Source organism: Ictidomys tridecemlineatus, chromosome 3 (genome assembly GCF_052094955.1).
Source record: "Ictidomys tridecemlineatus isolate mIctTri1 chromosome 3, mIctTri1.hap1, whole genome shotgun sequence".
NCBI lineage: Eukaryota > Metazoa > Chordata > Mammalia > Rodentia > Sciuridae > Ictidomys > Ictidomys tridecemlineatus.
Window position 1 is genome coordinate 36046410 of NC_135479.1, and position 27561 is coordinate 36073970.

At 35.9% G+C, this 27561-nt stretch overlaps 1 protein-coding gene across 9 annotated transcripts in view; it reads right to left on the bottom strand.

The window, feature by feature from the left end:
• Positions 1-27561, bottom strand: part of Acaca (acetyl-CoA carboxylase alpha) — a 288856-nt gene that overhangs the window by 167300 nt on the left and 93995 nt on the right. For all 9 annotated transcript variants that reach the window (XM_078042389.1, XM_078042384.1, XM_078042383.1 and 6 more), the window contains 14 exons: positions 25919-26029; positions 19866-20075; positions 15344-15514; positions 13925-14086; positions 13465-13628; positions 9694-9844; positions 8705-8808; positions 5396-5477; positions 4771-4916; positions 3676-3826; positions 2239-2373; positions 1795-1941; positions 840-1028; positions 52-152 (listed from right to left, as the gene is read on the bottom strand). In XM_078042389.1, the coding sequence (XP_077898515.1) occupies positions 52-152; positions 840-1028; positions 1795-1941; positions 2239-2373; positions 3676-3826; positions 4771-4916; positions 5396-5477; positions 8705-8808; positions 9694-9844; positions 13465-13628; positions 13925-14086; positions 15344-15514; positions 19866-20075; positions 25919-26029 (2024 nt within the window). The remainder of the gene's footprint in view (positions 1-51; positions 153-839; positions 1029-1794; positions 1942-2238; positions 2374-3675; positions 3827-4770; positions 4917-5395; positions 5478-8704; positions 8809-9693; positions 9845-13464; positions 13629-13924; positions 14087-15343; positions 15515-19865; positions 20076-25918; positions 26030-27561) is intronic.

Here is a 27561-nt window from a genome sequence, read left to right on the forward strand (position 1 = left end):
GAAAGCATGGGAGTAGACTGGTGTTGAAAATCTGGAATTATATGTAATTACCTTTGTACCAGTTGGACAATGCTCTGAGTATTCATAAAGAAGACTTCTCGTTCAGATTTCCGATTCAGTGTAGCTGCATGACTATCTAGGATGTTGGCAATCTAAGGCATAAAAAAGGAGGGGGGGGGGAAGGAATCTAACAAAGGGACCCAAAGCATTAACCTCCAGAGCATCACACCAGGAAATCTTTTTAGTTATAACACAATTCTTACATGACTTATCAGACACCGCTGGAAGTTACTGGACATAATGTAGGGCTTATGCTAAATAAGCAAGCAACTTTTGTCTTTTTGCCCTTTAACAGATGTAATAATGATAACATTAAAAATTACCATCTACTCAGAAGGTCTCACATGAATGATCTGTTTTAAAGTCAAGATGTAAATGTACTCCTTTCTTGCTCAGCTTTACTCCCTACATAATGCTACTTTATAGATGAAGGGCAAGGATGCTGCTGAGGTAGTAAGGAAGTATTTGATAATAAAACCACCAATATCCTTCACTTTAAATTTATGAAAATACTTCCAAATAGGGACTAGCCCTCAAGAACAAAGCTATGTGGAGTACATGGCCAAAGCATGTTTTTCTCATAACCAAGGACCTTTTACATTTCACATGCAGTATTTTCATTACTGGACTTATATTCTGAGGCAGTTTTGAGGAAAGTATAGTGCTTAAAACTGTAAAAGCACACCATCGAGACAATAGGGACGATCCAAACAGAAAGCTGCAGCCTGAACTCCAGTGGTAGCCAGTGGAAAATAATGATAATATTACCCTATCAATACCTGCTGGCTGGGAAACTGACAAAGGACTGATGTGATGTTGCTAGCATACTGAGCCATTTCCTTCTTGATAGACTTCTCCACATTGAGGGGAATACGACCAGAGACACTGGTCATGATATCCTGCAATTCTAGAAGAGGCAGAGAGGGATCTCTGAGGGTCTTCATCAACCGCTCTACCCAGTCTTTCACCTGAGAAGAAAAAATAATAAAACAGGATCCAAAGTTAACACAATCCCCAAAATAAAATGAGATATTTAATCAGGTGCAGTGGTACACACCTGAAATCCCAACAACTTGGGAGGGTGAGGTAGATGGATTGCAACTTAGAGGCCAGCCTTACCAACTTAGCAAGACCCTATCCCCAAATAAAAATAAAAATGACTACAGATAAAGCTCAATGATAAAACACCCCTAGATTCAATCTCCAGTACTCCCACTTCCTGGAATTGTGTCTCTACTCATAGATACTGCTGGAGCAGATCCATCACCACAGCCTTCCTTAGCATCTAAATTGGGCTATATTTATTTCAACCCAGAAAAATGGGTGTCTATCAAAATCTCCTGTGGACCGATGAGGCAAGCAAATAGAAAATTTTTCAGGGCCTAGCTTTGAGGATTTGTAAAAAACAAACAAATGAACAAAAAAACACCCATAAAATAAAATGAGAGATTTGAATTCACTGTCATATAGTATTTATTTTTAGATTTCAGTGTAAGCATCAATTATTGCCCCTATTCTCTGGTTTAAAAAGGAATAATCTTGACTAAAGGTGAAGTACATGACAAAGCTAAAAAGCAAGGATTTAAAGACTTCAAATCTAACAACCAAAGGAGAGAGCATTCCAGGTCAACTGGCTTTCTTTCTCTCCCTCTAGAAAATCTCATGAGACTTTAAATGATTTTGATATTGTTCCCCTTTTGTACATTCTTTTCCCCCAAGATAGGTGATTCATACCCTGCTGCTAAAGAAAGGATCTGGAAGGCAGTATCCATTCATTACATTGACCAGATTATCCAGGACATAGTGGAACACTCGATGGAGTTTCTCGCCTCTGAGTGCTGTGCTCTGGATCTGTGGCAGACTACCCGTGTGAAGTTCAGCCTGTCAACCCCAATGAGAGACTGTCATTCATTAATTTCTATTCAGGGCACAAACACAATTGCAATTCAGTATCATCATTCAAAATCCAGACATCTCTTCCCTGAATCCAGTTATCAGGAGAGAAGTCAGTGGAGGAAACATCATGAGGAAATTACAGAATCTTAGTATTGTATTGACTCTTGCAAACTCTAGTTCCACAATATCACAGGCACAGATACAAGGCATATCACATCAAGGGGAAAAACAGCTTAAGGAAACATTGGCAAACCAAGCAATTAAGAGTACATTCCTCCATACCTGCTGAACCTTGCTGGGGTTGTCCAACTGCATTTTGGCTATTACACAGCCAGGATCAAGAGCTGCTCCAGGTCGCTTGACATAATGAATACAGCCAGATTCTGCAGCTGTTAAGGTCATCACCATCTTCATCACCTATAGTAAAAAATAAATAACTTGTAGTCTGATTTCTTTTCATACAGATGAATGTTTCAGGGACGTCAGTTTTTCCTTAGCATCTAAGTTGAACTACATTTATTTCAACCCAGAAAATGGGTATCTACCAAAATCTCCTGTGGATTGATGAAGCAAGCATGTAGAAAATCTTTCAAGACCTAGCTTTAAGGATTTATAATAATTACTGATATTTCCTCTGTTTCTATCCATTTTGCTACAGTTTGTGATAATATTTGTTTTGTCTTTAGAAGTGATGAACAATTTGGTCTCTTTATACCAGTAAATTTGGGTGTTCACTCTCAGTTTGCCTACTGAAGATATTCAGGAGGCCAAAAACTAGGGGTTATTTTTCACTCCTTTTCCTCCTCTATCTACCAGTTACCAACCCAAATCAAGTACATCTTCTCTCAAACATGTTCCTTCTCTTGCCATGTCTTTGGTGTAGGCCCTTCTCATTTCTAGCCTAGAGTACTTCAAAAACCTCTAAAAGATTTTCCTATCAGCTATATACCTTCAAAAAGGTTCCCCAAAAAAACAGTAATTCTGGAGCCCAAATCTCATATTTCTTTTCCACTTAAAATCCTTCAATGATTCCTCACTGCCTTCATTGTAAGTGGAAACTTACTAGCATGGTGAATAAGGTCTTTTATGACCTTACATTTAAGATCTCACACTACACTAGTTCTTTAGCATGTTTGCTTACCACATTCCATTTGACCTTAGCCTATTCTCAAGCAATACTAATATATACTGATGGTCCCTAAATACTATCATACTATCTTGCTTCTGGGCCTTCATGGTATTCCCTCAACTTTACACCTTCTTCCTTACCCTTCTTCACCTTATCTAGTATTACCTTTAAAAACTAATATAAATGTCCCCTCTTTTAGAATGTCTTCCCTTACTATGCACCCTTACTATGATTTGGGTTATGTGGTCCTCTGCACGCTGTACTTAGATCTCTCTCAGAATTCATCATATTTCATTACTTGTCTATTTTGTGTCCCAACTTCTATCATATTTTCTCTGTACAGCCAGTGGTTAACACAACACCTAACAGTAGGTGCTACTGCCTACCATCTATTTTTAAAGCCACAGTTCCTTTACCTGAAAAACAGCAAGCATTTTGCTTTTAAAATCTTAAGGTTCACAATCCCAATTAAACCAACTAATGTCTTTCTTTTTTATTTCCTTTCTGTTATTTTTCAGCTCTAGTCCATTCCAGCTAACTCTTTTCTTAACTTCCCTCCCATGACCCAGCAGCCTATTCACTACCCTGACCTCAATCTCAGCATAGCACTGGCCAGCAAACACATGGCCTCCATCCTCCACAATGTACTGGATTAACTTCCCAGCAGATGGTGAGCGCATCACAGATGGGTCATTTTCCTTCTCAAACACACAGGTTTTATTGCCAATCGTGATTCGATATCTAGGAGGTAAGTTGAAGTATGTAAGCCAAAAAAGCACTTCAGGAGTAAAGGGAAATGGCAGAAGGTATCAATGTAAAAACTCAGAAACTTTATTCTATAGACAAACAAAAACACATAGAGAACATTCATTGCATCTTTGTTTATAATTCTAAATAACAATTTCCCTCAATAAGGGTCAGATTAAATAAACTATGGTACACTCACATAATGGAATAGTACAAGACCATTAAAAAGAAGGGGCACCTCTATAAAACACAAACATACAAAAATAATGATGATCTAATAATAATGATAATGGCCTAAATCCTAACTATGCTACAGGCAAAATTTTAAGCACTTTAAGTGTGTTAATTCATTAAATTCTCACAACACTATGAATGGTATTGTACAGTCTACAATATATGTTAAAAGAAAAAAACTAAGATACTAATAGTATTTAAAGGATATTTTTATTTGTGAATATCTTTAAAGGAAAAATATAGTATACACATATATGTAACTTGTATATACATTATAAAAGTTCTACAAAAATGTACAAGAAACTTTTAACAGTTCTTTATAAAGAAAGGAACTTCTTTTCATTCTCTACCCACACCAGAGTGGTTAGGAGATAGGTCTTCTTTTTTCTTTTCTCTTTAGTCTATTCTTAAGAGACAGGGTCTCACTGTATAGTCCAGGCTGGCCTTGAACTCCTGGGCTCAAGCAATCCCACTGCTTCAGACTCCTGAGTAACTGGAGCTATATGCACATGCCACTGCACCTGGCTTCAGACATGCTTTTAACTATAAACAATTCTGCTTTCTTGAAATTTTTGTTAGTTCATGTACGGTCATTGTTTTTAACTAAAAATGAGTATACCAAAAAAGGCCTGGAAACATCCCAAGAGCTAGTGACTAATAAAAGAAAAAGGTCCAACCCAAATGGACATTGAACAGCCACTCACCTATCTACTTCTTCCTTCATGTACGTAGTATAACTACTACCATCATAGGACAAAAGCAGTCCTCCGTCACTTAACCGATGCACATCTACTTCCACACATGAGCCATTCATGATCACCACATAGGAGTTGGGAGACTGTCGAGTCACCTGCAGTAAAAAAGAACCAGAAAAGACAAGTTAGTATGCACCTTTCAGAGAGAGCCACAGACAAAATTTAAATGTTTCAAAGATACTGTTAAAAAAAAAAAAAAAAAAAGTCTGTCAGGTAAAAGGAAATTAATGGCATTGGTCACTGGGGCCACTGGTGCTGTTTGCATCAATGTTTATGAAAATGGCTCAGTCCTGCTGCAAGCAAATAAAGCTACTTTAGTTATTCCTCTCTATTCCGGCTGTTCCCTGTCTCCCCTTCATCTCTTGGCTATAATGTGAAGTTAAGTAACAACTAAAATAATTTCCATAGAATCATCAAATACTGCTGACAAAAATAATGACTAATTTTACTAACCCCCCATTCCTGCACTAAATCAAACTTTTCCATCTCTTGACCTAAAGATAACTAGCTAACAAAGAGAGACCCCAAAAATAAATAAATAAATAAGGTGCAGGCTTCAATGGGGTTCACATACCTTAAGTACATATTTGACTCCTTCATAGATAAGCTCAACATCTACCGTGTTCAGAAGTGTATGAGCAGGAAGGACTTGACCCCTGAAAGAACACCAATGGAAGAGACATTTACTGGCAGAAAGTTTTAATAGTTTATAAAGAAATCGGGCTGGGGTTGTGGCTCAGTGGTCAAGTGCTTGCCTGGTGCACGTGAGGCACTGAGTTTGATTCTCAGCACCACATAAAAATAAAATAGATATGTATCCACCTAAAACTAAAAAATAAATACTTTAAAAAATAAATCCCTAAAATTATTAATTGTGGTATTTTCTGAAATAGCATAAGATTAGAAACAACCCAAATGATCATCTATCTGTAAGGGACTGATCATATAAATTATTATTATTATTTTTATTTTTTTGTAGTTGTAGGGACAATATGCCTTTATTTGTTTATTTTTATGTAGTGCTAAGGATTGAACCCAGTGCCTCACACATGCTATGCAAGTGCTCTGCCACTGAGGCCCAGCCCCAGGCCACATAAATTATTTTTAAAAATAAAATTTCTATTTTTAATTGTGATAAAATACATAACATGGAATTTACTATCTTAACCATTTTTTAATGCATAGCCCTATAATGTTAATTATTTTTACAGTATTGTGCAATCAATTTCCAGAACCTTCTCATCTGGCAAAAACAAAATTCTATTGTCATTAAATAACTCCCTTTTTAACCCTCCCCCAGTCCCTGGCATTTTCTGTTTCTGAGTTTGACTACCCTTGATACCTCATGTAAGTGAGATCTTATAGTATTTGTCTTTTTTGTGAGTGGCTTATTTCACAAATCATCTATAATTTAGCATGTGTCAGATGTCCTTTCTTCCTTTTTTAATTTGGAACTGGGGATTGAACCCAAAGACATTTTACTACTGAGCCATATCCTTAGCCCTGTCCCATTTTATTACTCTTTTTTAAAAATGGGGTCTCACTAAGTTGCTGAGGCTGCCCTTAAATTTGCGATCCTCCTGCCTTAGCCTCCACAGTTGCTGGGATTACATGCATGAGCCACTATGCATGGCTGAATGTCCTTCCTTTTTAAGGCTAGATAATATTTCATTGTTATGTCTATATAATATTTTGTTTATTCATTCATTCACCAATAGATATTTTGGTTGTTGCTGCCTTGTAGCCTCTATGTATAATCCTGCTATGCATACAGAAATCTCTCTTTAAGACTCTGCTTTTAATTCTTTCAGAATATTCAAATGTGGTATTGCTGGATCATGTGGTAATTCGCATTTTAATTTTCTGTGGAATTTTAAATCTGTATTCCATGGTGGCTGTACTGTTTTACATTCCCACTTATAAAATGCACAAGGGTCATGATTTCTTTACATCCTTGTCTACACCTATTTTCTGGTTTTGACTACAGGCATCCTAATGGATATGAGATGATTTCTAATAGTGGTCTTTTTCTTTTCTGTTCTTTTTTTTGGTGTGTGTGTGTGTGGTACTGGGGATTGAACTCAGGACTGTGCATGTGAGGCATACACTCTACCAATTGAGCTATATCCCCAGTCCTCATAATGGTCTTGATTTACATCTTCCTGATGATTAGCAATGTTAAGCACCTTCTCATACATACAACAAAATATTATTCAGCCATTAAAAATAAAGGACATCTTTTATATACAAAATTCACATATTCCAAATATACCATTATACAAATATAGTTTCAGAATAGACTCTCATTTGTATCTTTAAAAAAAAGAGAAAAAAATAAATATTACATGTATATGCTTATTTTAGTGCAAGACATCTCTAGAGGACTATGGAAGAAACCAGTAACATGGTGGTCAAGGAACAGAAGTAAAAAGGAGACTTTAAATACGTATCTTTTAAATTTTAAGCCATGTGAATCTATTACTCATTCTTAAAAATAAATAAAACCAAATTTTTAAAAATAGAGAGATAAAGCAATAAACCAAATATGGAAAGTCGTTAATAACTGATAAATCTAAGTGAAGAATATATGGAAGTTATCTGTTCTCTTCATGCAAATCTTAAAAAGTCAGATATTATTTCAAAATTTAAGTTTTAAAAATAAATGAAGGGGCTAGGGTTGTAGCTCAGTGGTAGGAGCACTTGCCTGGCACATGTAAGGCACTGAGTTTGATCTTCAGCACCACATAAAATAAATAAATAAAATAAAGTTATAAAAAATATATTTAAAAAATGAAAAATAAGAACACTAACTTGGGAACACTCATAAAGGAGATTGTGAGACATTTATGCACCAGTGGGGAAACTATTTACAGAGATTGTATATTGAAGAACTTTTGCCAAAAAGGGACAATATATTCAGTCACACTAAGGGACTTAGATTTGATACAGAAAGAAAATGTAAGCTGCTCAAGGTTTTAGTGCATGGAGTAACACTGTGAAAGATATTTATCATAGAGCTGAATCACTGAAATCTCAGTTCAATTTTCAAAATTTTACTTCTTTTCTTCCTTTCAGACACTTCAAAAGAGAGTTGATATATAAATCTAACAACACAGAAGGAAATAAAATACCTGTGATTAAAAGTGCTTTAGTATGATTAGCCCTTTGGACCATTCCTCGGGGGAATCAAAGGCAGAGCTTAGTCTCCAGAATCAGTGTTAGAAATTAGTTCAGACCCACACATGCCTGACCCTTTACTTGAAAGACTTATGAGGTCATCCTGAGTATCAGCCTCAATTATTAATTCCTAAAAGGTGGTACAGGTAATATAAGAAATACTTAAGGTTCAGTGCAAGGAAAAAATGTGAGATCTTTATCACTAGGGTTTGGGGAGATTTGATGCTTGCACAGCATGAAATGTTTACTACAGCTGGATTTCAATTTTTAAAAAAGGAACCTTCGGCTGGGGATGTGGCTCAAGTGGTAGCGCGCTCTCCTGGCATGCATGCGGCCCGGGTTCGATCCTCAGCACCACATACAAACAACAATGTTGTGTCCGCCGATAACTAAAAAATAAATAATAAAAAAAATTCTCTCTCTCCCTCTAAAAAAAAAAAAAAAAAAATCTTAAAAAAAAATAAAAATAAAAAAGGAACCTGTTCTAATTGCAGTATAAACTAATTTCTACAATCCATGGTAGAGTCCTAAAATGATTTGCCATAAATTGCTACCTTCCCCAATCACCTTTACCACCACAGCCTGTGAATAACAAGTCGCACCTGCAAGCTGCCAGGAAGGGACAAAAAAATGAATGGGTCTTTCAGTTGCAATCCTATACCCAGGACTACTGGTTAGCTTGCACAGTCACAAAAAAAAAACCTACCTTTCTAAGGAGTGAAGGAAATTAGAGATGCTATTTCGAAGGCTCACATCTGCCACATGAAGAGCCCCACACACAACTCCCAACATAGTGTCAGGTCGCTCCGCCTGAAAGGAAGAAAAAGAGGGCACATCAAAAGCATGGTCCCTTGGCACCATGGCCCCTCAAGTGAAATGAGGCTCAAATCTGTTGTGAAGACACAGTGAGCAATGAAAATCTCTACTCTTATTGCCTGGCTGATTTTTGAGATAAAATAAAATACATTTACTTTTAGAATTTGAATAGAGGCATCATGTGAATAGAGATGAAAAACAACCTTCCACCCACTCTTAATAAGACTTCCACTAAGTCAATCAAAAAGAAGCTCCAAAATAGACTTTTGTTAGAAATAAATTTAAAAAGATTTGGCTATTGATAATCTCAAAGAAAATGGCATACAGCCAAAAAGTGGACCTTTAGACAATTTAGATGAATCTAATTATTTTATACAACATTTTAGGTAATTTAGAATAGACCAGAAGTTAGCTCAAGAACAAGAGTTGAGTGTTGATATAAATGAGACTTTCTTATCAGCACTTAAAGATATAAAAGGTGGTACCTCTGAATCAGATTGAACATCAAATGAAAAAAGGCAAAGTAGTATTTCAAACTCTGCATGCCTCTCTTCAAATATACCGCAGGAAGTAATATTAGAACACATGAAATGACTGCATAGCACAGGCACAAAAACTTTTTTTTTTTTTTGGTAGTGATAGAGATTGAATCCAGGGCCTTGCACATGCTGGCAAGCATTTTACCACTAAGCTACATCCCAAACCAAGCACAAGAATGCTTAGAGTGCTAAAACAACTCTGATTCCTAGATTTCCCCATGTAGATCAAGAACCATTTACATTAGAATCAAATAAATGTCATCAAATGAAAGGCACTGATCACACTACAAGCCCATTAAAATCCATTCCCAGAGGCTACTTATGCAAGAGAAATACACACCTGTACTTTTTCTGCTATCAGTCTGTCCAGCCAACCAGTGTCAATTCTATTCAATTGAAAGCTTTCAGTCTCTAACAGTTTGATCAGGTATTCAACTGTAGTTCGAAAGTCACCCCGAATAGATAGCTCCTTCAAAGCCACCACCATATTTCTAGGGAAAGACCAGAAGACAACCTGTTTCAGCAACATATGTTATAGTGTTTTTCAATCACTTTAAAGAACTGTTTCATTCGTTTGGAGTTCTGGAGGGAAGGGCAGAGGGAGAGAGTTCTAATGAGGGTATACGTTAAGTACACTCAGTAAGGAATGTTCCAGATAAGAGAATTTGGGTGAAATAAACTTATAGATTCTAACTGATATTACCATCTTGAGTATCAGCAAACCACACACATTTTATTACACATAGTACAGAAATAATTATATGCAAATCACCCTCAGCTTTCATTTGTTAGGTTAGACTAAAATTAGGGCACTAATTTTCCTCATCTTTACATCTTATTTATTAATAAGTATGTTATTCTTAAACCTTGTTTATTTTACGTATAATTTACATGCAAGAAAATATACTTATTTTAAGTATACAGTTCAATGAATTTTGACAAATGTTAATACTTTAAAGATTTCCCTACAATCAGACAACTGGCTTGGTACTGTCAGATATCTACCTGATACTGCGTATGAGAGTGTTTTTTAAAATGAATTTTGGACATCCAGAAAATGACTTACTTACTACTAAATAACTTTACAATTATATATAAAATGATTAAATTTTAACAGAGTATCAAATACTATGGGATTTTTATTCCCAGGGTCTATTCTTCATAGGGACAGAACTTTCTTCAACAACTACTATGTATTCATATGCTCAAGACATATACCAGCCTTGTTAAGGAAGAATACACAGATATGATAATTGTGCTCAAAATACATAGAAGACTATCATAAATACCAGTAGAAAGACTAAAGCCAAGTATAAGAGAGGTTCTAAGAGGGGAGAAAACCTTACAGTTTCATGAAGAATGTGGGATTTGATATGGGCTTGAAAAACTAACAGTTGAGAGGAACAGTATTCAGGTGGCATACTCTCAGCCTAGGACATTCATTCTGTTTCCCTCCTCCATCCTCCTGTCTGTGTCCTCCTTCACTTTAGTCCTATATACTCTTCAAGTATTAATCTCGAAATCACTTCCTTCTGTGAAGCCTTCACTGACACTCTGTAGGTTGAGCTGACTCAGCTACATCCTCCTATAATGCCCTTCTATAATCCCACTACCATCATACTTACTACATTATGTTTTAATTGCTTGTCTTTCTTCCTCTGGATTTTAAATTTCCATGAGGACAGAAACCCTATTTGGTCTTGACTATATTGCCAGAACCAGTACATAACATATACTCAGTAAATATCTGTTGAGTATGATCAATGAATAAATGAATAGAGGGAATAGTAAAAAAAAAAAAAAAAAGAAAATATGGGAAGTGTTCAGGGAATATTATGATTAAAGCAGAGAGTATGAGGACAGGACGTAGTGGCAATTACACTCATTCACAAATATTTTCTGAATGCTTATTATGTTCAGAGGATACTGCAGGAAACAACATAGATGTGGTTCCGTTCTCATGGTTTCTACATTATGATGTAAGGGAAATAATATTGGAAATATGAACTGGAACTATTATGGAAAATAAGAGTCTAAACGTCAAACTGTCTAACTGTAATGAAGAAAAGACAAAGAAAACTCCAAGTCAAAGAATGAACTTTTGACATAGTATCAGAAAGCAAATATTATAGAGATAACAGTTTGAATATGCCAAAAGACATCCTAGTTAGCTTTATACTATAACAAAATATACAGAGGAGATCAGAAATAAGGATCAAGGCTTCTGTAGTAGGTCATTGGACATATCCAATAGAAAATACACAGAGGTCAGCCTGATCAAGACTACACCTAAATACCAATAGAAGCCAGTGTGGGAATATAAATGAGTGAGGCAAATTGGATGAATTGGATGGGGAAAAAGAGGTATTGTGTTTCAAGTATCATCTAAAAGGAAGAGCCACAAAAAAACTTGACTTAACTTTTACCAAGAGGAATATAAAACGAACATTGTCATCATCCCATTTTTAAGAGAAAACAGAAATCCATATTTTTATTATAATCTCCCCAATTTTTAAATATTCACAAGTTAAAAAAAAAAAAAAAAAGCTCCATGAGCCAATCAAAACACATTTGAAAACTAACACGGGCCACAAATCTGTCCATTGGCAAGTTCTAGGGTGAACCTTCTTCACTTTGACAGAATAGGATATGACAATGAAAGAAAAAGCAGGGAAAAAAATCCAGCTTTATACCAATATTTTTGTTTCTCATAGCAGGGCTGTAATTTTGAAAAATTTCAATTTATAGTGTTGAATAAATGGAGAAGAACTATAAAGGACTTCTGGAAACATTATTAAAAACTAAGAATACTTTTGGAAACATTATTAAAAACTAATAATACTAATAAATACTTGATTATTACTCTGTGTACAGTTCAAAGATCAAAAAAATGGCATTAAATATCTGATATAAAGCAATAAACAATTAAAAAATAGCATGTCCAAGGTCCTAAGTTTGATCACCAGCCCCCAAAAAAGAGAACAAACTAGCTCAATTTTAGACAGATATTTTAAAATATATAAGCTGTCAAACTTGAGTCCTAAAGGCCTGCTTTTTAAGATAAACAAACTGCTGTTAATTTGATATTTAATGCTTATGACTAATAAAATATTAACTAACATTTATGATATACCAGGTATATTTACATAAACCTATGCATACTTTATAGCACACTAAAGTTTCTTATACATGCAAGGTAGGAATTCTTTTATGCCCTTTCTCTAAAATGAAAAGAATAATTTTATTATTTTAAATGACTAGAAGAGCCAGGCACAATTGCGCACGTCTATAATCCCAGTGGCTCAGGAGGCTGAGGCAGGAGGATCACGAGTTCAGTGAGACCCTATCTCTAAATAAAATACAAAAAAGGGCTGGGGATGTGGCTCAGTGGTCAAGTGCTCCTGAGTTCAATCCCCAGGACCCTCCTCCCCAAAAAAGACTAGAAGAGTATATCAGTTAATAGTATATATTGTATGCTTGAAAATTGGTAGGACAGTGATTTAAAGTGTTCTTGCCATTAAAAAAATGATAAGTATATAAGATAATGCAAACAAACTGCTTGATTTAGTCACTTCCCAAAGTATACAAATAGCAAAAGCTCATGTGGTATGACACAAATATGTGTGACATTTACTTGTCAAATAAAAATTTTAAATGACTCAGATTTACAGCTATATCTTGAGGCCCTGGGTTTGGGATCCCAGTACTGCAAAAACAAACAAGTGCAATAGCACATTTATTTTAATGAAAAATACAGATCTAATCTATGATTATTTGATACTAAGCTCTTGGTCAAGAATCTGCCTCCCCCAATAACAATACAATTTCTGTGAAAAAGCATGATAACTTTAAAGCAACTAACTTCATAAGTTTATCAAAATTTTTTGAAAGCAAAAATACTTGAAAAGGCTCAGACAACAAAGAGAAAAATATCTATCAAATACTACATAATTTAATACAACTGAATACAAATACAAATAAAGATATATTTTTTAAAAAAGGCTATCTGTAGAAATATTTTCAGAGCATATAAATGATTCCCATGCTCATACTTCATTGAAAATTAACAAAAATTTATCTGTGATATGCAATCAAATGCTATTATACTCACGAAATTGCTTCTTCTCTGTTTTCTCCCCAGGAAAAGCAGTGACCAAACTGAGAATCAGCAAATTCATGAAGCCCCCCTGCAGCAGCGACACTGAAATAACCCCAAACATTCTTATTGCTGCGAAAATTTAGTTCCTGAACTGTTCCTGAGCTGGGCTTAAAACCCTGTTAAAGAATGAAGAATATGAGAGATCTTATTATATTTCAAAAGAAGAAAACACTGACATACTCAATATTTAGGCTCTGTGTTAATCACACACAGTTGCAGAAATGGTGCACAAAAATCATAAAGGCCAAGACCCAGTGCTACACACCCACTGAATGATCTGCTCTGAGGAACCTCTATAAACTTCCCTCTCCAGAGGGAGTCCAGAGATTTCATTAGTATGTCCCCAGATACTATCTCAATATTAAAGTTCACAAGGGAAAAAGAAACTTAAACCTTTTAAGTAATGGATTACCTCATCTGGATTTTCACTTGTGATCCGAGCAGCAATAACATGGCCCCTTGGGCAAGGAACATGAGCAGAATTCTCGAAATCAATGGGAGCATCACCCCAGGGAGATACCCCATACATCATACGGATATCCTTGATTCTAAACAGAGGGATCCCCATGGCAATCTGAAAGGTAATAAAATACACTTCATTCATATTCCATGGTTACTTTCCTTCAAGTGTGGAGGCTCAGATTACCTAAGAAAGTTTTCATTTGAGGACCCATTTTTATAGTCTATTCTACAATCATAAATTATAAGTTACTTGAAATAGAATATATCACTACAGATAAGTTACTAGAATATTCCCCACTCCTAAAAATGACCCTAAATTCCTAATGCAACAGACATGAGTTTCTCTGTGTTGTCGTTTCTTCATGAAGGGATGAAAATAAAAATATCAATGGAAAAGTCAGTGTCTGAAACCACAAATGAAATTCAAATAGCTACAAAGTTTATTTTTCATTTTTTTTAGTCTTAGATGGATACAATACCTTTATTTTATTTACTTTATCTATTTTTTTTTTAATGTGGTGCTGATGATCAAACCCAGTGCCTCACTCATGCTAGGCAAGCTCTCCACACTGAGCCACAAACCCAGCCCAGCTGCAAAGTTTTAATATTATAATTATCTCTTCCATCCCACAAACCATTGGGAGAAGTAAATCAACCTCTAGTTTTTAATGAGAACTTACAAGGTGTTCCTTGTATGGGCAAAGAATACGATAGATTAAAAATAATAATAAGGGGCTGGAGTTGTGGCTCAGCAGTAGAGCGCTCGTCTCGCAATGGGAGACCCTGGGTTCAATCCTCAGCACCCCATAAAAATAAATAAGTGAAATAAAGGTATCGTGTCCAACTACAACTAAAAAATAATATTTAAAAAAATATAATATCAAATCTTATTAGCTATTACTGCTTCCTATAGTATTTGTTTCCTGGGCTGAGAAAAGATAATAATATTGATGGCTATCACTTTATACATTATTAAAATAAATGTATGCTACCACATTGCCAGGGAAAATGTCAAACACCACTCTGATATAGAGTTACTTCAATAAATAACATAGAAGGAAGGAGGAAGGGCTAATTAAGTTTACTATAATTAAATATTTAAAGCATACTGTCTTTAGAGTTTATTTCTAAAATGTAACAGTTTATATCAGATGTATCTAGCTAGAAAATTCAGTAATACTGCTATGTTTGTACCACATCTGGGAAACCAACCATACATCAAAAAAACATAAGAGAAATGAACATTAGGTGAGACTCGGATAGGAGGTCCTTTTCTCTTATCAGACACAGGATAAACCAGTTTTTCAGGCATCTGTGACATTCCCAACTTCTCTAGGCTCTAACTTGGACCCAGATAAGAGTGACTCACCTGGAGTTGTGCCGCAGGGAGATTGACATCAGCCACCATCTCTGTACAAGGGTGCTCCACCTGTAGCCGAGGGTTCAGTTCAAGAAAATAAAAGCTGCCATCCTGGCTGTACAGGTATTCCACAGTCCCAGCACTCACATAACCAACCATTTTGGCAAGTTTCACCGCACACTCAAAGAAAGATAAGCAAATGTAAGTTTGTCATCTTGTACAGGGGTTGAATCACTATGACTATCTACAGCTTTCTGCTGACTCAATTATCCAGTGTTTGTAAGAGGCACTAGTGTGCTTAGCCATATCAGAGCAAATTTCACCTTCTGATTATACACAATATACCTGAACATGGAAGACAAGCTCAACTGAAAAGCTAGGAAGAAAGACTTTTTCACTTCAGATTACAAACAATTTCATCCCAACAGACATAAGGGCATGCAGAGGGGAAAAAAAAAAAAAAAAACATGGCAGTAGACTCTTCATTGTTCCCTAATTTTGAGTATTCCCAGTATGCTTTCTTTCCTAGAAACATGACTATTTCAGATAAGCACTTGATTTTCCAACCTCTTTTTTTTGTGGGGGAGAGGGAGTGGACAATAACCAAGGATTGAATTCAGGGGCACATAACCACTGCACCATATCCCTAGCCCTTTTTTTTTTTTGTATTTTATTTAGAGACAGGGTCTCACTGAGTTGCTTAGCACCTCCCGTTGCTGACACTGGCTTTGAACTTGTGATCCTCCTGTCTCAGCCCCCTGAATCACTGAGCTTTCCAACCTGTCTTAAAATTTTTTTTTTTAGTTATAGAAGAAAACAATATCTACCTTTCTTTCTTTCTTTATTTTTATGTGGTGCTGAGGATCAATCCCAGGCCTCACACTTGCAAGGCAAGTACTCTACCACTGAGCTACAGCCCCAGCCCTAATTAGTAACTAACTTTCGTCCAACCAAGCCTTGTGAGTGATATGCAAAAAAAACCTAATCATATTTTTCCTTATTTTGTTTATCAAAATCATATTTTGAAAAGAAATTGCTTATCCTTTATTCCTGGTTTCCACGTCTTATGCACTGGAACATGGTCATGACAGTGTAAGCCAATTTTAACCATGCCAATGAGAACACAATAAAAGTGGCAAAGCAAAACAGAAAAAAACCTGAATCCCAAGATGGCCTCATAGAATACAACTGTCCCATTAGTAAAACTCACCTCAGCCTATAATGGGAAAGAAAAATAAATTCTATCTCCTATAGTTCACTGTGATTTGGATGTTTTTATTATAGTAATTTAATCTGTATCCTAATCAGTATAGATATTATTAATTGCAGGTAGGATTCAGTTATTTAAAAGAATTAAAATATGGCTTAATAAGAAGGTAGTAGGTAGAAAAGAAACAGGCACCGCAGGCTGGGCAGTGGCCTCCTTGTTACAGCATGATACTACATTTAGTAAACTATTTCCTATAATATTGGAACACTATCCACACATCAACTGAGTCTTTAAAAAAACTAATTAGAGCTGGGTGAGGTAGCACATGCTCAGTGGCATGGGAGGCTGAGGCAGGAGGATCACAAGTTCAAAGCCAGTCTCAGCAACTTAGCGAGGCCCTAAGCAACTTAGCAAGATCATGTCTCTAAATAAAATACAAAAAGGGCTGGGAATGTGGCTCAGTGCTTAAGCATCCCTGTGTTCAAACCCCAGTACCAAAATTTTAAAAAAAGAAAGAAAGAAAACTGTTTTGTTTTGTTTTGTAGTAGCCCAACAAAAGATTAGATTCTTACCCTGAAGCAACTCAGTGTCAAAGATCAGATTAAGGGAGTGCTTTAATTTCAGAGGCCTCAAAGTGGCCAATGTTAGAAACTGAGAAAAGAGAGATGGGCTAAGCTGAAAAGCCAGCAGATAAAAAAAAGAAAAGTTTCTGAATCTAGAAGAAATCTCTGGGTATGTTCACTCCAACCTAAAACTGAGTAGCAAATAGCCTACAAACTTATGAAGTTATTGAGAGAACTATATTTCTTCAACAAATCATGGTCTGGCCTATAATAGCCTACGATGGTTAACTAGAATAGTATTCATCCCCAATACTGTACCAGCAGGAAGTGGGCTACAAAAGTTCCACCAAAGCAGGCACAATCTGCAAAGCCTAACTCACAATGAAAACTCAATAAGAGGGGGCTGGGGATGTGGCTCAAGGGGTAGCACACTCGCCTGGCATGGGTGCGGCCCGGGTTCAATCCTCAGTACCACATACAAACAAAGATGTTGTGTCTGCCGAAAACTAAAGAATAAATATTAAGGAATTCTCTCTCTCTCTCTCTCTTTAAAAAAAAAAAAAAAAAAAAAAAAAAACAACTCAAAAAGAAAGAATTACCCAGAGAACAAAGTTAGGCGTCTTATAGGACAATGGACAAAGGACTTACTCCCAAGGAGCAGAACCAGGGTCTAATTAAGTGAAGTAATACTCTATTATATAGCAGGGAATCAACATAATTTCAGAAAGATTTGTTAAGTGCTGTGGACCAATGATTGCTGTGTATTTTTCATTTTCCCAAATAAGAGTTATCCTACTCATATTTCACTACTGTATTATGGGTATATACTGGGTTGGGGTGGGAGAGTGGGGAGGAATAAAAACTGGTCTTTTAGGTCACTGGCCTATGAAAAACCACATACACACCTAATGGAGAAGAATATACATCAAGAGAATTTGAATGATCCAGATTTGTTCCCCACTCCTTTTTTTAAATAATATTTTTAGTTGTAGATGGACACAGTATCTTTATTTTGTTTATTTAGTTTTTTATGTGGTGCTGAGGATTGAACCCAGCACCTCACGCATGCTAGGCAAGTGCTCTACCAGTGAGCCACAACCCCAACCCCTGTTCCCTCCTCCTTTTTTTTTGGTGCATTATTTGTACATAATGGTGGGATTATTACATTTTCAAATGTGCACACAATACAATAAGAGTTTCTGCCCCCAGCCCTTGCAATATAGGGGATCAAACTCAAGGCTTTGTACATCCTCTACCACCGAGCTGCCTGTTCTGATCTCATGTATATCTTGGATCTCTAGGTGATGTAGCAACTGTAATACATAGTAAGAACTTCTTCTGGCTGTCTTCCTTGGGGAAAGGCTAGGTATGTTCTTTGCTTTAACCAAGATAAAGGACAATGGGCAGCCAGAAAAGCAGACTAGCACATAGGTTACTAAATGCCCTTCAGCAACTTTTCTTCATATTCATAGGAAAAGAATCTCCTGAATCTTAGCTGAGCACATGGTCACCCTGCTAAAGACTATAATTCCCAATATCCCTTGTGCTGGGTATGACTGAATTTTATCCAATGGAATGTGAGAGGTGTGATATGTGTTTTTTATCCACTTGCCCTCCAAGTCTTCCCTCTTTCTATCCCATTAGCTTCAATGAGTTCACTTAATTGTGTAGGTGATAACACCACCAAAGGGCATTTTCAGTAAAGATCCAGATAGTAATTTTTTCAACTTTGTGGGCCATATACTCACAACTCCTTATCTCTGCCATTATAGCAATAAAGCAGGCATAAATCATACATAAATAAAAGAACATGGTTGTTTTCAGTAAAACTTCATTTTTAAAAATTGGCAACAGATTGGATTGGCCCATGAGCTGTAGCTTGCTAAACCCTGTCCTAGGGAATGGCAGAGCTATATAACCCTAGGTATCTTGCACCAGCTCAGCTCTGAACTATGATGAAGAGACAAATAGAAATCTACACCTTGTTTAAACCCCCTATATTTTGGAGGTAACTGTATTACAGCAGTTTGAGAGTACTTCCTAATACACACATATGCCATAGGAATTAAACTTCCATCATAGGCAAATTCTTATTTAGCTATTTGGGAGTTCAGTAAAAAGTGGAAAACAAATTTTCAATAATTCAGAGACTGAGTCATGACTCTAAAAAGATTACATTCAAGACCTCTAAACTACATCCACTTCCAAGACATGTTTCATGACTCAGAAATTCTTTCTGTACAAAAATACAGAGTATATAAACTTTAAAGATATTTAAATAAAAGATAATGAATATTTGAATTTTTTAAAATATGTTTCTGGTTGTTTATTTATGTGATATGCTGAGAATTGAACCTAGTGCCTCACACATGCCAGGCAAGCACGCTATTGCTGAGCCACAGCTCCAGCCCCTGAATATTAGAATGTGAATGATATTTGAATTAAAGATAATGGATCTGAAGATGTGATGACCTCCAATCCCAAAAATGGAACTACTTGCTTATCGTGAACTTGTTAAAAATCCAAATCTTTCTTTTCTTAATCTCTCCTCAAAATAGCACAGTGGTTTTTTTTTTTTTAAGTGTTAACTACTTTTAGAGCTTAAAATGTTCTTTGACAATTTTCCTAATGAGAAAAGGACAAGAAAGACAAAACACTATCAATTATCCAGAATCATGGCTTGAAATTCCACTATTTTCAAGTCAGTACAGGAACTAAAGGAGAAGTGGTTCTGTGTGAGAATATTTAACAGACACACCTGTTCCATATGTTCAAATACTGCTGGAGTAGCAATAGCAGCAGGTGCCTCTTCAATAATCTTCTGATGCCTGCGCTGTACAGAGCAGTCACGGCCAAACAAAGAGATGGCATTGCCATATTGATCTGCTAGGATCTGTACCTCCAGATGACGAGATTGTTTGGCTAGTCTCATCACAAATATAGGTGATCCAGGGACTTCAGCTTGAACCTATTTTAGAAAAAGAAAGAAAACAAAATCTTAAGTGGTAAATTTTTGTTGTTGTTGTTCTGCTAAACTGTTTTGATTTCAACAAGCAGAAGCCTTGAAGTGTAGAACTATGTTAATCAATAGATACAGAATGAATAAAATAGAGTCCATGCCTTGTCTCTGTTTAACATTTTGCATTCTTAGTCATATAACCAATATTAATGAAAATGAAAACATAAAACATCCAGTATGTTACAAAGGTAAACAGCAAAATATTTGAAAACACACACATACAAACCCCACAACAGGGCCAAATATTGCCATCTACTCCATACAGCCAAATATATGACGTGCTCAAGACTATGCATTCATTCCTGGTTCACATTATATAACACGTGGTGTTTTTGCAAATAAAAGACTTCCATCTTCGGTTTTAAAAAATTTTGCCAGTGGGTACAGAATCCTACAATGGTAATTAACTTTTTTCCAGCACTTAAGAGATATCCCAAAGTGTTCTGGTTTCCACCGTCTCTACTAAGATTTCAAGTTAATTGTTACTCCTTTGAAAATAATCCTTTTTCTCCAGTTGCTTTAAAATGTTTCTTTTTTTCTTTCTTCTTCCTTCCTTCCTTTTTTTTTTGGAGGTGGGGTAGGGAATGGCAGATTTATTCTCCTTGGGGCTCATAGTGTTTTTGGAATCTGTACTTGGTATCTTTTACCAGTTTAAGGAAATTCTTAGCCATTATCTTTACAAATATGGCTTTTTGTTTCATTACTTCTTTAAATGTTACTTCTGTTCCATTCTCTTCTCTGAGACTTAAAAGTACATGATGTTAGATCATTTCATTATATCCCATGTCTTTTATGTTCTGTACCTTTTTTGTTCTGTTTTGCTAAATAACAAGTCACTTCAAAACTCAGTTGCTTGTTTAAAACATCAATACTTTATTTGCTCATGATGTTATGCTGAATAATTCTTCTGGTCTTGCAATTGTGTGCATATCATAATCTGGTGGCTTGAGTGGGGCTGAATGGACTCACTCACATGTCTTATTGGCTGGTAGGTCTAAGGAGCTTTCATCCTCCAGTTGGTTAAACCAGGCTTCTTTAATGCAGTGATCCTATAGAGTGAGGGGATAAGTTGCAAGGCCTCTGGAGGTCTAGGCTCTAGAACTTACATATCACTTTGGTCACCTTTTAATAATGGTCTAAGCAAGTCACAAGGTCAGCTACAATTCAAGGACTGGGGAAAGAGATGCCACCTCTTGAAGGGAAGAACAGCAAAGTCACATTGCAAAGGGTGCACATACAGGAATGGGAGGAGTTATTGTGGCCATCTGTGCAAACCATCTACTATAGTCCCCCTATGGCCACAATAATTCACATACCTCCCTCATGCAAAATAGACTCACCCCCTCCCCAAGACCCCCAAGTCTCATCCAATCATGGCATCAGGCTTGATGTCCACTTTTCTCATGACTCATGTCCTTGGGTGCAGCTCCGCATGTACAGTTTTTCTTGATGCAAAGACCTGGGAACTAAAAAGACAAGTTATCTGCCCCAACACACCCAACATCTAATTAAAAGATTGGGAGAAAGAACTTCAAAAGATACTCCCATTCAAAGAGGAGAGGATGGGAGGTACATAGTGGTCACTGGTTTGTAGCAATTTCGAAATCCAGGTGGGTACATGTTGCCAGGATCTCCTACCCAGGGATTTTCTTTTTTTTTTTTTGTGGGAGGATCTGGTTCTATTCCTTAAAAGTGTGTCTCTAATCCATGGCATCCCTCTGCCCTCTCCACTGAAAAAACTTTTCATTAGAAATTACTAATGTTGGGCTGGGAAGATAGCTCAGTGGTAAAGTGCCTGCCTAGCACTTTACCACTGAGCTATCAGAGGTCCTGAATTCAATCTCCATCACCACATAAAAAATAAACAACAATAAAAATGATATTAAAAAAAAGAAATAACTAATGTTTACAGCTGAATAGTTTTCCTCAGTCTGCCTCCTGTCCACAAAAATGTGAAGATCCAAAGGCCTCTTTTCATTATGAACTGTTTCTGTCCATTTTAGTTCCTTTGGTGCATTCATCAATACAAGTCTCTTGATAATTTTGTGGGTTTTCTATGGATCATAATGGATTCACTGCTTATCTCAAAAACAACCATAAATCATTTCTGCATAGACTTTTCTATACTTTGGGCAAATCAAACTGTGGTGAGGCAATGCCCTTAATATTATTAGAATCATGTCTGTCTAGCTAAGAAGGTCATTTATCAGATACTGCTGTAAATATTTTTGAGTTCTTATGACTTGATCTTTACTGAGACTTTTTTTTTTTTTTTGGCTTCACAAATTTTTTAGCAGCTAAAGAGACTGGGAATGAGAAACAATTATATTTTCAACCCCAACAAGTTCTAGACTCTTCTGATTTCTTTTGGGTGTTAGCACCCAAAACTCTGCTAGCAAACAAAACATCATCTTTAACCCATCTTTCTTCTACAGCTCCTTAGTATAAGCAAGTAGAAACACTCTACTTTTAACACTTGGTCCCCAGAGATCTCCTTAACCAGATTCTTGACTTCTTTAAACACATAATCTTTCAAGTTACTTCAGAAAACATTTTCTGTTAATTGTTCCACCATTATAAAACATGCGGTTATCTTTTTTCCAGACTCCAATGACAAGTATTTCACTACTTCTTCAGCCTCCACTAATAGTTTGCTCATCATTCCCCCCAACTTCATTAATATCTTCCTCATCATTTTTCCAGCTTCTACCTATGAGCCAATTTCAAAAACAATGCCTTGTTTTTAACTGTGATAGTATTAAAACTTTAGATATTAATTACTGTATCAGTTATCCATCGATACCTAACAAACTTCAAAAATTTAATGATTTGGGACAGCAATGCTTTTACTTACTTATGAGTTTATAGGACTAGGAAGCCTTAGATGGGATGATTTACTTCTGCTTCACTTGGCCTTTCTCTAGTAGGCTACAATTGGCTATTTACATGGCAATCTGAGGGCTCATTCCAAGAGGGAAAGGGCAAAAACTATAAAACCACTTGAAGTTTAGGTTCAAAATTTGTACACCATTTCTGTCACATTCTATTGGTCAAAACAAGTCACAAGGTCAGTTGAAATTCTCAGGGTAGAAAAGAGCAATATCATATTTTATAGGGGGATACAGAGAGGGGAGGAGTTATCACAGTCATCCTTGCAAAGTACTATCTCACATTGCTCTTTTCTGTATTTTTCATCCTTTTGTCTCTCTTCATACTTCAGTCCAAGATTTCTTCTCATCTATTTTTCAGTGACTAATTCTCTTTTCAACTGCACCTATATGCTAACTATACTAACTTCTTAATTTTAGTTATTGCCTTTTCAGTTTTAGGATTTTCATTTGTTTCTTCTTTATGGTTTTTCAGTTCTCTGCCAAAATTCTCAATCTTATCTTTAATTTCCTCAGATATGTTAAGTACAGTTACTTTAAAGCCCTTGTCTGATTAATTTTATATTTAAATCCACTGTGGATTTTGTTTCTATTGACTTTTCTTCTTGATTTTTCAATCATGGCATTTTATGACTGCTTATTTTTAATTGGGGGCTTAATATACCATACAAAAATTAATAGAAAAAATTGAGATTCTGGGTATTATCTTTCTCTGGATTAGATTCATATTTGCTTCCTGTGGTGGCTATGAGCAGTAATAATATAAAGCATATTGCTTGAATCAATGTTGAGTACTTTGAATCTGAGATTTAGTCCCTGAGAGGGTTTGTCTATTTCTAGTTCATCCTTTCTCCTGTGGTATAGTCCTTCAGAATCTCAATGTGGGAGTATTCCCTGGGCACCCATTCTCAGCAAGCCCTGAAGTCTATATTTTGGCCTTTTAGTCTCTTAAGACTGTTGAAAACTCCAGCTTTTCAGCTATTTCTTCTAGAATATTTCTTTATGAAAAGAGTGGCCTTGAATTCCATGTTCACCTTTCTTTTTCTTCTTCTGCCATAATTCTTCCCTGTCTTGAAAGGGTCTTTAATGCCTTAAGACAGAGTTTGTTTGTTTAATCATTTAGTTTTTAGTTTCTTCTCAGTGGGAGGACTAGTTTGAGTTATTTAGCTAACCATTATTGAAATTTAAGGATTTTCACATAAAATGACTCACTCCTTAGTGTCCTAGTCTCAGTGGTTAAATGCCCCTGGGTTCAATGTAGAACTGAGGGTGAGCTTTGCTGAGCCACCCTCAGTTTCAACCATTGAATTCCACAATAATAAATAGTTTTGAAGTGTTTATAGGAGTTACCATTACAATGTTTTCTGTTTTGTTTCTAAGAGCAAAGGCCTTCTCTCTAGACTCCATGAAGCAGTGACCTATCTCTAAAATCAAAATTTATAGAAGGAATGTAATGAAAAAAACTGAGGTAATATTCAACTTCTTACACTCAAAATAAGATAATGCAGTAAGACAACATTTTTACCATTTTCTTTATCTAGTTCAAATCATGGAAGACCCAGGTCATAGAGTTTCTCCCTTTAGCTCTTGAAAGTGAAGCAAAAAAAATTGCTGATGAAAGATTTTGAAAAAGGAGGAGTGAAAGCAAATAAATGGTTGCTAAGTTCGAGAATGGTAGCAGATACCTATATTCACAGCTATTGGAAAGGCTGAGTGAGGCAAGAGAATCACAAAGTCAAGACCAGTCTGGACAACTTAGCAGGACACGGTCTCAAAAGAAAAAATAAAAAGAGCTGATAGAGTGCCCCCCAAAACCAAACAAAACATTGTTAAGGACATAATAAAAGATGGTATGAAATAGAAGATGCTAGGAAAACTAAGAAAATGTGGAAAGCTAAGAGAGTGATAAGGCTAAACTTGTACCCCATTTTCCTTTTTTCTGACATCTTTTCTGGGTATTAGTGGGAGAAAAAGTGGTAAGTTAAGTACATGAGGCTAACTGTGAGGACAGAGCAAAGGTTTAAGATTCTGAAAAGATACAACAATATCACCAGGTATGGTGGTGCTGAGGCAGGAGGATCACAAGTTCAAAGCCAGCCTCAGCAACCTACTGAGTTTAAGCAACTTAGCACGATCCTGTCTCAAAATGAAACATTAAAAAAAAGGAGGGAGGCGGCTGAGGACGTGGCTCAGTGGTTAAATGCCCCTGGGTTCAATCCTTGGTTCCCCAAATCCGACTCCCATGGCCACACTAACTTAACTACAAAGCAGAGGGTAAGACAGAGAGACACTAGGATGAGCTTTGCTGAGCCACCCTCAGTTCTACATAATGTTGGCCTGTCTTAGGGATCCTGTGCCAAGCATATGATAGCCATACAGCACAGGCTAAGGCACAGACTGCTGGGCCAACAGGATACATGGGACACATAGTAGAAACACAGGGGCCTGCAGAAAATTTGAAATGAAGTAAGGAAAGCCAATGAGCTCTGAGTCTGACCAATGTTGGAACAACTAGATAAATATCATATCAGCATACCTAACACTGATTTATGTCAGCAGACCAGGGGTAAAAAATACAGAAAGACACTGATTTTTTTTTCCTTGTCACTATGAGATACTGTGAGTCACATGTGCCATGCAGGGAAGAACTACCTTCCTATATAAGAAAGAATAACTCTACAGTTTGAATTACCTAAATGAATAAAACTTAAATTGATTTGGACATTTCACTAACTGTATTTTCCCTGTTAATAAGCAGGTGGAAGGCTAGGGAGAAAGACTAGATTAGATATAGGCAAAGATAAAAATTAAGTATTTTTTGGACATCCAAATTTCAGTATTGTTAAATTGTGTATCTCTGATGTACATGTCAGCTCAAATAAACAAAAAGAACTTGCACTCTACCTGTCTGAAGAGGTTAGGGAAGTCATCTGCATTGTTGACTTTTCTGATTCCCTTTCCTCCTCCTCCTTCTGAGGCCTTGATCATTACTGGATATCCAACTTCCTCTGCTGCCTTTAAGAAGAAAGAGGAAAATGGAAGAGTAGTATTTAGTAGAGTAGAAGAAAACTGGCATTTTCTCCTCTAATAATACAGTTATTTAGTAGATATAGAAGTACTAAAATAGAAAGAACCTCAAGATATACCAAGGTGAAAAACTAACAGAATAATATTTGTTTTTAGGTTAAACCAAAAGAAATAATCTTTTTTGTAGATTAAAAAAATACTGGAATATTGAATATTTTATATGGTTCAGTCTAGGATAATCCATAATAGAAGTCAAAACCAAAATGGAACTATATATTTATGTATGATTGTATATAAATTAATATATCCACATATATAAATGCAAATAAATGAATTCGAGAATACATAGAATTCTATAAATGGAAGATGGGTAGAAATGAATTTGTATCAAATATATTGTTGGAGTACCTTCCTTTAGTATGCAGGTATTTACACATTACCCATAATTTTTTTTAAGTATTTATATAAGTTGATGTCTCAGCATAGCTTCTAACCACACATTTTTAAAAAACTAAGAACTCTCAAGTATTCAAAAGCTTTTTCTCATACAACTTTTTATAAAATATAAATAACAAGATCTCAAAATAATAAAATTAGAAAACTAATTTTTCAACACATGCTCTAAATGTGCTTTTCACATTTATAGTAGGCTGATCAGGTGACAGTTCAAAAATTTTTTGAAAAGTAAATTATCTATCCATCAAATAAGGAAATAGTTAAAACTAGATATATCATACACTATGTAGAATACTATGTAATTATCAGAAGGAATGAGGTTACTTTTATATGTAATGATATACAAGATAACTGAATTGTACTGTTTAGGCAAAAAGTAAATTGGGGGAAAGTTAACCAAAATCTTTATATAACTAAGTCATTCCTTTGTAAAATTATTCTTGGCTTTTAAGGTTTTGCTACATTATGAAGATAATGTAAATTATATCTCTAAACTGTATCATCAGAAAAAAAAAAACATTTTAAATTTTGTGTCAGATTAGTGATAAAAACCCATCTCTTCCAAAGTTTAATTAGCTCTATTCTTTCCTATGCTGATATAAAGAGAATTAGTGGGATTAACTCAAATCACTCAATGATAGGTGATCAACAAAATAGCACAAATGTTAAAAAGACATTAGAAAGGGAAGAAGGTATCCCACAGGAAGTCAATAAGAAGATAGGCCTGATAAAAATATAAGAAAGTTCTAGCCACAGTTCACCCTTTAAAAATATTTTAGAATCTTGCTGGGCAAGGCTGGGCGCAGTGGCGCATGCCCCTAATCACAGTGGCTTGGGAGGCTGAGACAAGAGGATCACAAGTTCAAGGCCAGCCTCAGCAATTTAGTGAGACCATAAGCAACTTAGCAAGACCCTGTCTCTAAATAAAACATTAAAAAAAGAGCTGGGTAAAGCATTCCTAGGTTCAATCCCCAATATCAAAATAATAATAAATTTGTTGGGTATGGTGGCACATGCTATAATTTCAGCATCTCCAGAGCCTGAAGCAGAAGGATTGCAAATTC